A 14,188-nucleotide genomic window follows, 5' to 3' on the forward strand; every position below is an offset into this window, starting at 1 on the left:
GCTGTGTGACCGAGGGCATCTTGCATGACCCCCCACCCATCGCCTGTCTACCCTGGGGGAGGATGGGATAGGCGGACAGAGATGAGGTGCCTGTTACTTGTCCCTGAATCAGAGGTGGATGTTTTAAAACTTTAGATCACCGTACACATACAGACTGTTCAGAACAAACTACTTAAGTATCACAGCTGTGCAGGTGTGGACCAAAGAGGTTTTCTTCCTGATGGCTTGGTTCATCGCCTCCACACGAAACCACTCAAGAGGTTCTCAAGAGTCGGGTATTGGAACAAACTTATGGCTGCTGGTTGGGGGGGAAGGATGGGGAAAGGGACAGGTAAGGAGTTTGGGATGGACATGTACACACTGCTGTATTTAAACTGGATAACCAACGAGGGCCTGCTGTACAGCGCAGGGAACTCTTCTCAAAGTTGTGTGGCAGTCTGGACGGGAGAGGGCCGTGGCGGAGAATGGATACATATATTTGTATGGCTGAGGGCCTCTGCTGTCCACCTGAAGCTATTACAACATTGTTAATTGGCTATACTCCATTAAATAAAAAGTTAAAAAAAAAATCAGATATTGGAACTGTCTGACCAGACCTGGAGCAGACCCTGGGCCTAGAAACTGCTATTTAAAGCTCATTCCTCAGGCCTCTGTTTTCGGTCCACAGCTTTAGGGTAGAGTCCAAGCCAGAGTTCCTCAGATTTCAGAAACCAGGGGAGTTACAGAAAGAATCTCTTGGAGTCACTTTGAGTTGCCAGCCTGCTATGCTGTAAAGACCAGTGAAGAGTAATGGCCATATCCTTCCCCCGCTTGTTTCAGGGGACATCACTGACATTGGCTTTGTGAAGACCTCCACGCGTGGTCTTTGCCGCCCGGCTTGCTTGGAGAGGAGCCTCGGTCATCACCCCATCCAGCATCTGCGAATGAACCCCGTGGGGCTGAAGGCAGTCCTGTCAAGGGAGGGAGGGGCCCCAGTGACAAGGCTTACCAGAGAGACACTGTCTTACAACATTCCTTTATTTATTATATAGATGCAAAATCTGTTTTATGTACAATACTTGTATGTTATTTGGTCCTACCAAATAATCTTACCAAGGCATTCTACTGGTAATCTTCCCCCAAAAGATTCAGGCAGAATTAGATACTGTGCACTTCACAACTCCCCAAACCTGAGACTTCGCTACTGATTTGTTTTGGGGTCATACACACAGATTGAAATAGACAAGCGCGAGGTTAAGGCGATGCGAGTGAGCTGCAGGAAACCCCAGGGTTCAGGACAACTAGGTTGTGTATTTTGCTTGAGTTAGACTCGCAAGGTGAATAGCACAGGTTGTGCGGACCTCAGAGCGCTTTTATTTAGTGCGAGGGCTCTGGGACGCCTCTGTGGCTGCGTGGCGGGGGTGCTGGCGGCCTGCGGGGCGTCTGAGTCCCCCGTCACCGGGGCTCACTTCTTCTCAGCCTCTCCTGCTTTGGGCTCTTGTTTCAGCTTGTAATCAGCCAGGGCAGCCTTGATGGCGTCTTCAGCCAGCACTGCAGGTAATGGAACAAAACACAGCCTGTAGGTTTCTACATCTTTAAAAGCTGAGACAGTGGTGCTGCGACGGGCTTGACAGTCCCCTCGCCAGGGTGCAGGGTCAGGAGCAAGCTGGCCGTTTCCTGAGCCACTCCCTTGGGGCGGCTCTGGGACAGACCAGGGGGCACACACCTGGGATTCTATGTTAGCTCAGCCTCTCGCTGGGATAGGGTGAGGGCTGTATACATAATGTGTCTGGGACACTGCGGGAGGGGTGGGCGGGGAACGACACAACAGATGTTAGTTCTCAGCTGCTCACAAGGAAGTCGGGATAACACGGTGGATGTCGGTGATGCTGGCTGGCATAACTCGGGTCGCGTCAGTCTGGGGGTGGGATGGCATTTGCCAGCTCACTCTAGTGATCTCAAGTTTGGCAGCTTTTATTTTGGAGTCGGTATTAAAGGGGACGCTTTGGGGGAAACAAGCATTGAGAAACCCAGAGTGACAGTGGAGAGCACTGGCTAAGTTCCAGTGCCCATGAAGGCCTGATGAAAAGGCAGGGGTTTCTCTGAAACCATGTGAAAATGTTTATAAGCTATGGCCTTTATTCTCGGGTATTTGAGACTCCAGGTCAAGTGGAAAGAACTAGGGTTTCAGCAGACCTCCGTCCGGGCCCTGGCACTCACGTCTTGCCCTGTGAGTCCTGCCCTGGCAGGAGGCCTGGCTCTCTGCTGATTTTTAACTAATTTGGTCAGTAAACCTCCATCACTTAGTTAAGGCTACTGTGTCTCATTCCCTCCTTCCCCTAGAAGGGTGAGATTTTTAAGGCTTTAGACTGAACGGGAAAGCAAGTAAAAGCCTTTGGCATCTGGGCTTTCTCTCAGGACAGTGAAGAGAAGGGTACTGCACAGCTGGGCTGAGTCATCCCATATACACAGATGCAGACCCTGAGAGTAAAGGCCTCTGGAAAGGAAGTAATAAAATGCACAGCAGATGGGATTATGGTGGAAGCCGCATTTTCTCCTTCACTGGTGCCAGCTTCACCACAGTGGGGTGGGAACAGCACAGATTCGGAATCAAAGTCTGGGCTTTAGACTCTGGCCCTTCCCTGAGGAGCTGTGAGGCTGGGCAGCTTGAACCTGAGCCCTCATTTCCTGCTCTGTGAGGGGGAGGTGAGGACACGACTGGAGGACATTCCGAAGGGTCAGAAGTGAGGCTGCGACCAGCTCGGCATGATGCCCAACCCACAGCACCCGCCGGGAGACCCTGGGGCCCTGATCTTCTGGAGGCTGTGAAGACAACCCGAGCTCTGATCCTCTGAGGTTATAAAGGTGGATTCCACGACCCCAAAGGACTCATCATTCACCTGTCCAAATGCACATGGACACCATTACGGATACCCCCCAGTACCACCCCTGCCCCCAGCCCAAGCCTGTGCTGCAGGTGACACGTACTGGAGCAGTGCAGCTTCACAGGCGGCAGGCACAGCTCCTTGGCGATGTCTGTGTTTTTGATGGTCAAGGCTTCCTCCACCTGAGAGGCAGACAGGACAGAGGGGCAGCTTCAGTGATGCTCTGTCTGGTGGGGCCGAAGAGCAAACATTACTGGGCTAGGGTGAGCCCGGCCTGCAGAGACACTGTCACAGCCAGGAGCAGAGCCCGGGGAGGCTCGGAGGGATCTCCTCGAGGCCAGCAGCTCCAGCCGTTTTTTTGTTTTTTTCTCAGCCAAATGGCATGAGGGAGTGTAGTTCCCAACCAGGGATTGAACCTGCGTTCCCTACAGTGGAAGCACTGAGTCTTAACCACTTGACCACCAGGAAGTCCCCTCAAGCCTGTTTGCTGAAAGGCAGTGATTTCCTGCGTTGGTTGGGTGACTATGAGCTTCTCTGATGTCCATCGATTCTGTGAGCCGGATGCTGTCAGGGAGGTGGGCAGGGCCAGGGCCAGCAACATAGACAGCTCCTGGGAGGAGACCTTGGGGCTCATCCCCGGCCTGTAGGAGGACTTTTCACCTCCAGGTGGACTGAAAGAACGCCTGGACTTTGTCTCAAGTCAAGGGCAGAGCCGGAGGCAGGCCTCTGTGGAGCAGGGCCTGCTGCCTTAAAGAAAGCATTTTCCCAGCCTGTCTCCCAGTCTGCCAAGTCCGCTAACTGTACTGAATTAAGCTTCAAGTTCTGTTCCTGCAAACTCAGATGGGAGGCTCTCAAGGTCAGAGGAACGCCCTCTCCCCACTCTCTGAGGTGCCCTGTCTCCTCCTGCCCTCTCCCCGAGGATCGTTCTGGACAGATCGGCCAGCACAAGCTGGGTCTTTGCTTTCTGGCCCCGAGGAGCCTGCCGGCCAGGAGGCCCTGAGTCACGGGCGACTGGTGGCACACGGCCTGGCAGGCGGCCTGGCTGCAGAGCTGCCCGGCACAGGCCTCTGTGACTCAGCCTGCTGAACTCTGGCTGCTGGGGCTGCAAGGACGAGCACCTACAGTCTGGCCTTTCTCAGAGGTTTTAATGAGGACAGGACTTTTGAAAGGCTAGTCAGTTATCTCATGAATCCTTGTAAGCCACCTGCGATCCTTCCTGAAACCAGATGGGAAGAAATAAACAAAACCAACCATGGTACACCCACCCCCGAGCAGACTCAGACTTCTAAGAAATGATAACATCCGTGTCCTTGGAGAACGCCAAAGATTTCTCTCCACTTCTGTTGTGTTCTAGGAGTAGGTGGGGACCTTTTTTTGATTTAGTTAAAACATCACCAAAACCCCCAAACAAATAAAAATGGTCCACAACAACAGAAAACCCCAAACTAAAAAAACACTTAAGATTATCCATAATTCCCAATGTGGAGAAGAATTTGATAAAAGTCTGGGTAAGCAAAATTAAAAAGAAAATCCTTGGAATATTTAGAAAAAAATTATAGTGTGTGTTTGTTTAAAACCTTCCCTTAACCAAGAGGCAGGTGTGTGGGGATACGACTTAATTCTAGTTTTCAAGAGCCTTACCGTCTTTCCCTTGACCCATTCGGTGGCTAATGAGCTGGAGGCAATGGCAGAGCCACAGCCAAATGTTTTAAACCTGGCGTCCACGATCTTCCCCTTTTCATCCACTTGAATCTAGAAAAGAGGTGGGAGTTAGCAGGGTTCTGGCACTGCCTGCAGAGCCCGGCACTCAAGGAGGCCCGCAGGGCACTTCCTAAGAGTTTTGCTCCTGCCTTCCATACTTAAGAGTTTGGGCGTTATTGAGGCCCCTCTGTTTCAAAGAGTTCAGCAATGAAAAGTTGCAAGCAGGAAGAACTATACAGAATTATACGGGCCTCGCTGGCAAAGATCAGCGAAAAAGTGTGCCTCCTGCCCAGTCTCCTCCCACTCCCAAGCCTGACTTTTGGCTTCCCAGCTGCTGGGTCAGTGTGCACCTTTAAGCACTGCCAGAGCTGGCAGTGAAGGTCACCGGCTGGTGCTTTCCCCTTTGACGTCAAACTGCATGCAGTGTGTTCCCCCTGCCTTGCTTCTGTTTTCCAAGATAGGCATGAAACCGCCTGGCCAGCTTCCCACCACAGTGACGAAGGAGATGTGGAGAAAGCTATGGTTAACCAGAGTGCCGGGCGCTTCCAACGTGGGAGCAGGCAGAGTTTGATTTATTGCATTTCCTGTCCCTCTGGGGATAGCTAACTGATACAGTGAGTATGAACGTGAGATCTGTTTATTCTGTCAGAAGGGGTCAGCACAGTTTACCAGGAGGACTAGGATTCAGCCCCTGCTGGAATCTTTTGTAACACTGACTTCTCCCACCTCACAGGAATCAAGATGGGGACCAGAGGCAATGCTGGACATGTAAATGGTCTGTCAACTACAGAGCACTGTACAAGCAAAGAGGTCACTGTTACCACCAGTAAAGATGGAAACCAGGGGTACCTGTAATTTCATGACATCACCACACGCTGGAGCCCCCACCAATCCAGTCCCAACATTTTTAGATGTCTTGTCAAGGGACCCCACGTTTCGGGGATTTTCATAATGATCAACAACCTGAAATGAGAGTGAAGAGAAATCACAGTCATTCTTTTTTGCTGTTCATCTCCCCGACTTTGATGGCAAGTTCCTTCAAGTCAGCAAGCTGGACCTGGCAGGCCATCACTAAGTACCAAATTTCACTTGGGCAGGATTTAAGAGATATGGGGATCCTGGAGAAAAATCAGCAAAATCGTGTCTTAATTCTGTGGGGTTTTGAACCACAAATAATTACTTGATCTCTAACCATCCAAGTCACAGAGTTGGGCTCAAACAGCACTTTTGTAATTTCGGAAGAAAATCCATTCTCAAAAGAATGATTACTATTCAAAAACCTATACGTCTGTATGGTCCAGAAAGGGAAGGACTTCCCAGAAGCTTCAAGGAGATTGTTACGGGAGGAACAAGGCTATGGAATACGGCCATTTGTGTGTGGTGATAAATAACAACCATGAATGTATTTCGGGGCCCTGAAATCTGCGGTGCCACAGCGCGCCCTAGGGGCGGAAAGGCTGCGCGTGCCAGGTCATTCCGCGTGTACTGTCAACAATATACAGCCCTGGGTCCGCGGGGAGTGAGGTCTGTGCGCAAACGCGTGGAAGCCAGAACAGAGTAGACATCTATTCAAACTGGCACACGCGAGGCTTTAAAAACCTTGCGGTTTGTTTCCCAGTTAGTCGTTAAGTATTCCGAACTTCCAGTACCCTTCCCCCGACCTATCCGACCACGAATTTTGACTTCCAAGTCCAAGGATCTGTAAGATAATATCCAATCTGGACTTTCTGCCCCGGGGTTGATTTACCGCATTCTTTTTTTACTTAACCGGTTCCCGAGTGAGACACGTCTCACGTGGCTGCCATCTACCCAACCTGTCTTAACTCACAGCATCCCACCACCCCCAAACCAAACCAAACCAAACACAAAAACGTGACGACTGTCGGTTACACGTCCATGTCCACTCGGAGGCTCTGAGCTCCTGCAACAGTAACACCGACCCTCAGTGGCCTCCCTGTGCCAAGCGCCCTGCCCAGGACTCCGCAGGCAAGGGACTCGCGTCCGGGGGCGCTGCCCAGACCCCATCTGACGAGCGCGGGGCAGTGACTTGCCCACGGTCACTCGGCCGCTGTGTGTCCGGCTAGCCCGGACAGAGCAGGACCCTGCTTCCTGGGCAGTCGAGAGGTTTAAAGGCTGGATGGATGTTTCAGACCGAGGGCAGCTGCCGCTAGGCTAGCGGGAGCTGTCGTTCTTGTTTCAGGCGCGGTTAGTTGCCCCAGCGCAGCGAGGGAAAGCCATTGGAGGCGGCCTCTTGAGAGGAAGGCCCCTCCATCCAGGGTTGGGGGCGGCCAGGGCCCTGGGCTGCAGTCGGGGTTCCAGGGCCGCGCAGAGCGGGGAGGGCTACTAGGCTGGGCCTCCGCTAGGACCCCTAAGTCCTCCGGGGGGTCCTCGCACTCCCGCCCGCCCCCCCGCCCGGTGCGGACCCCCGGGCCGCTCTTACCTTCTTGTGATAGAGCCGAGCGGGAGCTGAGCGCTCCCGGGCGGGCAGGCGCGGGGCCCGGAGCAACAGGGCCGACGCCGCCCGCCTCAGACGGCCCGCTCCAGCCGCCGCCATCTTAAGGGCCTGCGCCTGCGCAGGCGGAGCGCGCGGCCGAGGAGAGGGGCGCGTGCGCGAGTCGGCTCCCAGCTGGGAGCGCGCCCCCTCTAACGTACCGGCGACCTTGCGCCTGCGCCCTCTCGCTGCGTTCACGTGTCCCCGTTTTGTTCCCGGGGCGCGGAGCCTAAAGGTTTGAAATCGAGGGCTGGTCCACCGAGCTGGGTTCTGAATCTTGAGGATCTTTGAGCTGGAAATTAGGACCCAGCTTTGCGTTCACAAAGCCCCACCGCCTAATTCGGCGCAGAGGATCAACCAGTCCACCCTTCTTGGCTCTATTTTGCAGCTTAGGAATTTGAGGATCAGAAAGGTTTAGTAACTTGCCCTAGGTTGCCCAGAGGGGCCCAGTTGGGATTCTGACTTGAACAGTCCTGAGTTAGAATCTCATTTCTGCTCCTAACTGGCTGTGTGCTCCTAGGTGAAACATAGTGTCTGTAAACCTCGATCTTTTTTGTACTAATTCAAGGACAGTTCTTCATCCACTGAGCAAATCTTGTGTTGAGTATCTACTTTTTGTCAGAGTGCTTTGGGAAAACAACCCAAGACGACACAATTAAGCTTGCTACTGAGGGAGCAAGGCAATAAATAGACCCACCAAGGCTTTTCTACCACTAAAGTGAGAAGTTTAACTAAAGGAAAGAATACTTTGCTCTGATTTTAAAAATTGTATATGTTTATGTCTCTATTAAAAAGCAAACTGGCACAGATTAAATCACAAGATATAGCAATGAAGAAATTCTAAGTAAATGTTTATTAATGTAATTTAATAATACTGGTTTGCAGAATATGATCCTATAAAATCAAAACTCACACGTGTATTTAAGTGCTAGGCGCCAGGCATTAGATAAAGAGAAGGAATCTCTGGGAAATGAGTTATTCTATGAATGGTGCAATCGATCCTTCCCTGAGGACTTAAGACTTTTCTGCACGTTTGAGGCTCAGTTGCTGGGGACACTGACTCACGCGCCAGGTCAGACTGGGTGGTAAGGTATTTATTCCAAGAATCATTTTTGACCTTCTCAAGATGGCGCCAAACCCTTAACCACAACAATCACGCTCACTCCGTGGCTGCCTCTATGGCTTCCACTTCCTGCCTAAGGACCCAACTGCTGTCCGACGTTGTGCCGAAACGCATGCCCTGTTGGTGAGCTTTTTTTTTCGAACAAGAGCTACTGAAAGTATATAAAATAACATGACTCTCATGTATTTCGAGATTTCCATGTCCTCCGAGGCGAATAGTTTCTCTTCAGGTGGCAGACGAGCGGGATTTTGACCAGGCGCGCGCCGCGGGCAGCTCCAACTACTGCGGGTCTTTGGCGGCCGAGTGAGGACCCGGGAGTCTCTGGAAGTCCAAGATGGCGACGGCGGCCGCAGCATCGGCTTCTGAAGCGGAGGCTGATCCCAAGGCCGGGCCGGAGGCCGAGGGAGAGGAGGATGAGGCTAAGGCGGCTCGGGCGAGGAGGAAGGTGTTATCGCGGGCCGTGGCCGCCGCGACGTACCAGACCATGGGGCCAGAGTGGGCCCAGCAGGAGGAAGGCGTGAGTGAGAGCGACGGAGATGAGGAGTACGCCATGGCTTCCTCGGCCGAGAGCTCCCCTGGGGAGTACGAGTGGGGGTGCGACGAAGAGGAGAAGAACCAGCTGGAGATAGAGCGGCTGGAGGAGCAGGTGGGCGCGGGCGTGGGCGGCGGCGGCGCGCGCTCTCCCTCGGGTTCCCAGGCCCCGGCCCACCTCCCTGGTCCTCGGAGGTAATAAAAAGCGCCAGGGCCTCCAAATCGCAGGTTCCCAGCGCGTCTCCGGTTCTCGGAGCGCTTACTGCTCGCCAGGTGCTTCGCAAGCGTTATCCTGTTCAACCCTCGCCAGAACCCGGCGAGGGAATTGCTGTGTTTCCCGTTTTGTGGGAGGACCCTGAGGCTCCCGGTGGAGGGAATTCTCTTGCTCACCATTACACTTTCTGCAGGTGGCGAGTCAGGCTTTGAACTTTGAATCGACTCCGCAACTCCCGCTCTTAGCCATACCGGTCAACTGTGTCCAGGCCTAGAAATAAGATTCTTTTCCTCCAAGAAGAGTTGTTTGCTTGTAGGAATGACGAAGATAAGGAGCTCTGGCGTGGTAGGGAAAATAGTGACCGTGACGGTGATAATAGAAACGGAATAGCGTCTGGAGGCTAAGGCCCCAGTTCTAGCTCTTCCACAACCGCGTGTGCTGAGGCCAATATTTTAACGTCTCTCATCCTCCACTCTAAACTGGGACAAACGGTTCCCCACCAGAGAATTGTCGTAACGGTAATCAGGGCTCAGGGCTTGGCAGTAGTAGCTATGTGATTTCTAATCTGTAACTTTAGAACGTACAGGTGTTGGTGTCTCCTATGTAATCTAGGATCCCAGCAAGAAGTAGGTGGCACATTCAAGTTAGGAGAGTTTGGAGTAAAGGTCCATAAAGAGACTGGGCCTCCCAGGTGGCTCAGTGGTGAGGAATCCACCTGCCAATGCAGGAGAGGTGGATTCGATCCTTGGGTCAGGAAGATCCTGGAGAAGGAAATGGCAACCCACTCCAGTATTCTTGGCTGAGAAATCCCATGGACAGGCTACTGTCCGTGGGGTCACAAAGAGTCGGACAAGACGGCACAGCACAGCAATGGAGAGACTGTTGAGACTAGGGCAGGGAAGTCAGGAGCAAAGGTTTGGTTTCCCAGGGCTAGTAGTAGCAGGACCTTTAGTGTCCACCTTTAGTCCTGTAGAGGTGATGGAGTGACTGGGTTTCTAGATAGTTTGTGGAGAGGATCCCTGAGAGGAGTTGAGATGTTTGTTCCAGGAAGGTAGCCCCCGTTTCCCATCAGGAAGTAGGGTGGGCAAGAAGTACCCTGACCTACCTCTGTGCCTCGTTTCCACATGGCCTATTGGGCAAATCCTGCTGGAACCCCGAGACCTGGAGACCTTATGGATGTGGTCCACACAGTGGGTCCCAGGACAGGGAGGCGAGAGAGTGGAGTAGTCTTGGAGGGGAAGAGATGGAGCTCTGTCTCATTTTACAGACGAGGACACAGAGACTCAAAAGGACTGATGAAGTGTTTTGGTCAGAGTCAGGCCTAAGGGCATTTGAACTTTTCAAGGTTGTCTGTAGACGGAATGCCACAGTGGGTGTGAAATCAGTTAGTGATGTGGGGTTGGTAGCCTGGATTTCTCAGTTAACTTGGCTGAGTATGAGATTCCTTATAATGTCCTCTCTGGTGGTGACATTCCTGCCAAGCTGTGAAATAGCTGTGTCTTCTTTCGGTACGTCTGTCTCATTGGCCGTCCCGTCTGAGCCAGCCAGGGGTGGGCTGGTGGTTACTGCTCCTGCTTCCGTAAGCAAGCATGCCGCAGTCCGTTCCTTCTCTTGCTCATTTGGCAGTTGCAGTGTGATGTCAGGTCGCAGGCCGCCTGTGACTCTGTCCTGGTGGCAGTCTGTCGCTCTGGCCTTTGGCCTTTCAGTGAGCCCTTATCTTGCTTAGTTGGGGAAATAGAATTACTTGTTGAGGGGAAGGGGAGGCTCGGAAGCGGAGGGATTAAACCCTCAATGAGGGTATTTTGCTTACTAGAGTGGAGGATGGGTCTGGGCAGAGGTCTCCTGGCCACTGGTGGTGTGTACTGGCGAACCCTACCTCAGGCCACCGCACAGGATGGGATCCGGCAGGTGATGGTGAACTGAAGAGTCTTTGGCTTTATCCTCTTCCTGGGGTCCAGAAATAGACTTTTCCAGTTTTTCCAAAACTCCCTCCCATGTCCTCTTAATCCCAGCCTCTAGTTCTTGCTGTAACGACTCTCCTGGTGGAGCGTGGTGGTCAGTAACTTCCAGAGAGGCCCACGAAGTGCTTGGCCCTGTCGTGTTTGAATGCCGCTTCTCACCCCAAGTGTTTTTATGAAAGCTCACAGTCAGCTGTGAAATCTGTCCAGATAACAGAAGCGGAGATGTCCCACTGTGTGTGTGGTCGTGGCTGAAACGAGGAGCGGCGCCTCGTGGTCCCTTCCCGTGATTGGGCCGAGTGTGGTCCCCATCAGGCGCCACTGTCACCTCTCCGTCCAGGTCGTGCTGTCAGGGCGTGAGGAAACCTGTTGCAGAGCACTTGCACGATGGCTAGGCCACCTCTTTCTTTGAAGTGTCCTTTGTCCTTGGCGATGTTCTGAGACCGGACTAGATTGGCATGTGTGCGCATTGGTCAGCTCTGGTTGAACTCTCTGGAAGGCCTCTACAATGCATGTCCTTGTGTATTAAAGTACATACTCCCAGAGTGCCTCTCTATATATAGTATTTTCATCATTTGGGCCTAAAAATCAGAAATTTAGACCGAAAACCATCCTAGAGACGTTTCTTCAGTGGGTTTTGTACATTTCAATCCTTACCTCCCTGTGGTGGTCACAGGGGGGCTTGCGTAGATGTTACTCCCAGGACTCCCCACTGCTTTGTGCTCAGAGAACACAGTGAGACCCAGGGGAGTGGCAGTGATGGGGTGGCCTGGGGAGCCATGCCTGCGCCTTCATGAGGACAGCGCGCCTCCCACCGTCTTCTCTTCTTTCACTGTTGTTACTTGTTGACGCACTTGAATGTTGATTTTGAGACATCGCTGTGTCACGGGAGCCCACTGGAGATCCAGAGGTGCCCTCTAGTGCCTTCCAGGACAGGTAGGGAAACAGAACTGGTGGGCGTTAGAACACTTGTGTCCTGACCGCATTCTGACCTTTTTCAGCCCATCACGTAATCATGGGGCGGGTTCAGCCTGTCAGGTTTTATCAGTCATGAGCAGGAGGCGGTTGCTTAAAGATTTTAAGAAAATTCTGGGTCGTGGGCTTCTGTGGTGTTGGTTCTTTATTATCTGTTTGCATGTGGTTTATCTATTTGGTTGTGCCGGGTCTTAGTTGCAGCATGTGGGATCCGTGGCATCTTTTGTTTTAGTTCCTGCATGAGAGGTCCAGTTCCCTGACCAGGGATTGAACCTGGGTCCCCTGCACTGGGAGCTGGGAGTCTTAGCCACTGGGCCACCAAGTCCCTATTTACGTGTAATTTGATGTATACAGAGCAGTCACGTCTGTAAATTGTGAAGGGTGGTAAAGAGATGCACACCCTTGTGCTGCCGCTCACTCTCAGAGTGGGGGCTTCGTCACTGGTGCTGCCTGTCCAGATGGCTTCTCCCGTTCCCACTGCCCTGCTTCGATGCTCACCGCTGCCCCACACCCCCAAACCCAGGTGACTGCTTTCTTGAACCTCATGGACTTCTGCTTCCTTCTCTTTTAAAATGTATAATTTTATCCACTAAGTATGCAGCCCTGAGCAGATACTTTTGTTTTTGAGCTTTGAAGAGAGCGTATCATGCAGTATGTAATCTGGGAGTGCTTTCCACTCAGAAGTGTTTCTGAGGTTCCGCCATGTTCCTTCTAGTTATCTGTTTTGACTGCCATGTATTCAGTACACCAGGGTGTGAGTAGCACACAGCTTTTCGGTTGTTCTGGCGTTTGAGTTGCCTGCAGTTTTTCCCCTAATACAGACTAGCTACAAGGAACATTGTTACTGATAAACTGCCACTCTTGAAGCTGTGTAAGAGTCAGTATTGTTCAAACTGGGGTCGTGGTCATGGGTCATGAATTCGTTTCGGTGGCTACCCCAGTGTCCCTCTGTGATGTCCCTTTCTGTGTGCGGGGGTCTGTTTCTGGGCACTCTAGTGTTCTGTTGGTCAATTTGTTCTGTGTCTGTTCCACGGTCTAATCATTATCTGCGGAGACAGATCCTCTTATGTGCAGTTTAATGCAGAAGCTAGTGTGTAGATTACTAAGAGTGTATTGTCAAATGGCAGTGTTAGTTGAATGAATTATCATTCATCTGTCATCTCTGGAGAGGGAAATATTTATTGCTGAAGTGTTGTGGCAGATGTTGGAAGAGTAGATACTAACCAGTCTCAGTGTGTAGACTAAAAGAAAAATGACTTACTTGGCTGTGCTGGGTCTTCATTGCTGCGAGCGGGTTCTCTCTAGTTGCGGAAACTCCTCTCTGGTTGCGGTGCGTGGCCTTACCACGGTGGCTTTTTGCAGATCGTGGGCTCAGCAGTTGTGGTACATGGGTGTAGCTGCCCCTCCGTGTGTGGGACCTTCCTGGACCAGGGATCAAACCTGTGTCCCCTGCATTGGCAGGCAGATTCTTAACCACTGAACCGCCAGGGAAGTCCCTAGACTTTTTATTTTTTTTTAAATTATTTATCTGGCTGCTCTGGGTCTTAATTGAGGCATGTGGGATCTAGTTCCCCGACCAGGGATCACACCTGAGCCCCCTGTATTGGGAGCACAGAGTCTTTACTGCTGAACCATCAAGAAGTCCTTTGGTGTATAGACCTAATGTAACCTCATACCCTAACTCATTTGAAAGCTTTTTTAAAAAGTGAAACTTCGTTTTGAGGTAATTGTAGGTTTCCTTGCAGTTCCAAGAAATAATATAGACAGATCCTGTGTGCCCTTTATCCAGATTCCCCCAGTGGTACACTGGAGTGCAGTTTCCCAGCCCTCATATTAACATTGCCAGAGTTATTACACGGATGGGCTCTGCCACCTCAGGCCCCTCCTGCAACCCAGATGGAGCCGCAGCCTGACCTCTGACGCCCACTAAGCTGATCCCTACTCCTATCGTTTTATTATTTCAAGAATATTACATAAGTGGAATATATAGTATGTAACCTTTGGGGAGGAGCTTTTTTCACTCAGCACAGTTCCCTCAAGATTCATCTGAGTTGTGTGTGAATATTAGTTTGTTCCTTTCTATGGCTGAGTAGTTTTCCATAGCGTGGGTGTCCATGGTTCGTTTGCCCACTCACCCATTGAAGGACCTCTGACTTCTTTCCGGATGTGGTTGTTAGGAGTACAGCCGTTAATGCACAGTCCTATACAGGTAGCTCGGGCTCTAGGCATGCAGGCTTCAGTGGGGTGGCAGGCGGGCCCAGTTGCCCCACGGCACATGGGATCTTCCTGGACCGGGGCTCCCACCTGTGTCCCCTGCGTTGGCAGGTGGGT

At 51.9% G+C, this 14,188-nt stretch overlaps 2 protein-coding genes across 3 annotated transcripts in view; one reads left to right on the forward strand and one right to left on the reverse strand.

Moving 5' to 3' along the window:
• Positions 1 to 999: 999 nt before the first annotated feature.
• Positions 1,000 to 7,228, reverse strand: ISCU (iron-sulfur cluster assembly enzyme). The gene is made up of 5 exons (XM_040250958.1): positions 7,006 to 7,228; positions 5,415 to 5,528; positions 4,506 to 4,616; positions 2,968 to 3,046; positions 1,000 to 1,530 (listed from the first exon to the last, which is right to left on the reverse strand). The coding sequence occupies exons 1-5, from the start codon at positions 7,117 to 7,119 to the stop codon at positions 1,445 to 1,447; spliced, it is 504 nt and encodes a 167-aa protein (XP_040106892.1). The 5' UTR covers positions 7,120 to 7,228; the 3' UTR covers positions 1,000 to 1,444.
• A 1,043-nt stretch (positions 7,229 to 8,271) lies between these two features.
• Positions 8,272 to 14,188, forward strand: part of SART3 (spliceosome associated factor 3, U4/U6 recycling protein) — a 41,196-nt gene continuing 35,279 nt past the window's right edge. For both annotated transcript variants that reach the window (XM_040250953.1, XM_040250954.1), the window contains exon 1: positions 8,272 to 8,825. In XM_040250953.1, coding sequence (XP_040106887.1) covers positions 8,514 to 8,825 — 312 coding nt within the window. In that variant the 5' untranslated portion in view covers positions 8,272 to 8,513. The remainder of the gene's footprint in view (positions 8,826 to 14,188) is intronic.

This window comes from Oryx dammah, unplaced genomic scaffold (assembly GCF_014754425.2).
Source record: "Oryx dammah isolate SB20612 unplaced genomic scaffold, SCBI_Odam_1.1 HiC_scaffold_12, whole genome shotgun sequence".
NCBI classification, from domain to species: domain Eukaryota; kingdom Metazoa; phylum Chordata; class Mammalia; order Artiodactyla; family Bovidae; genus Oryx; species Oryx dammah.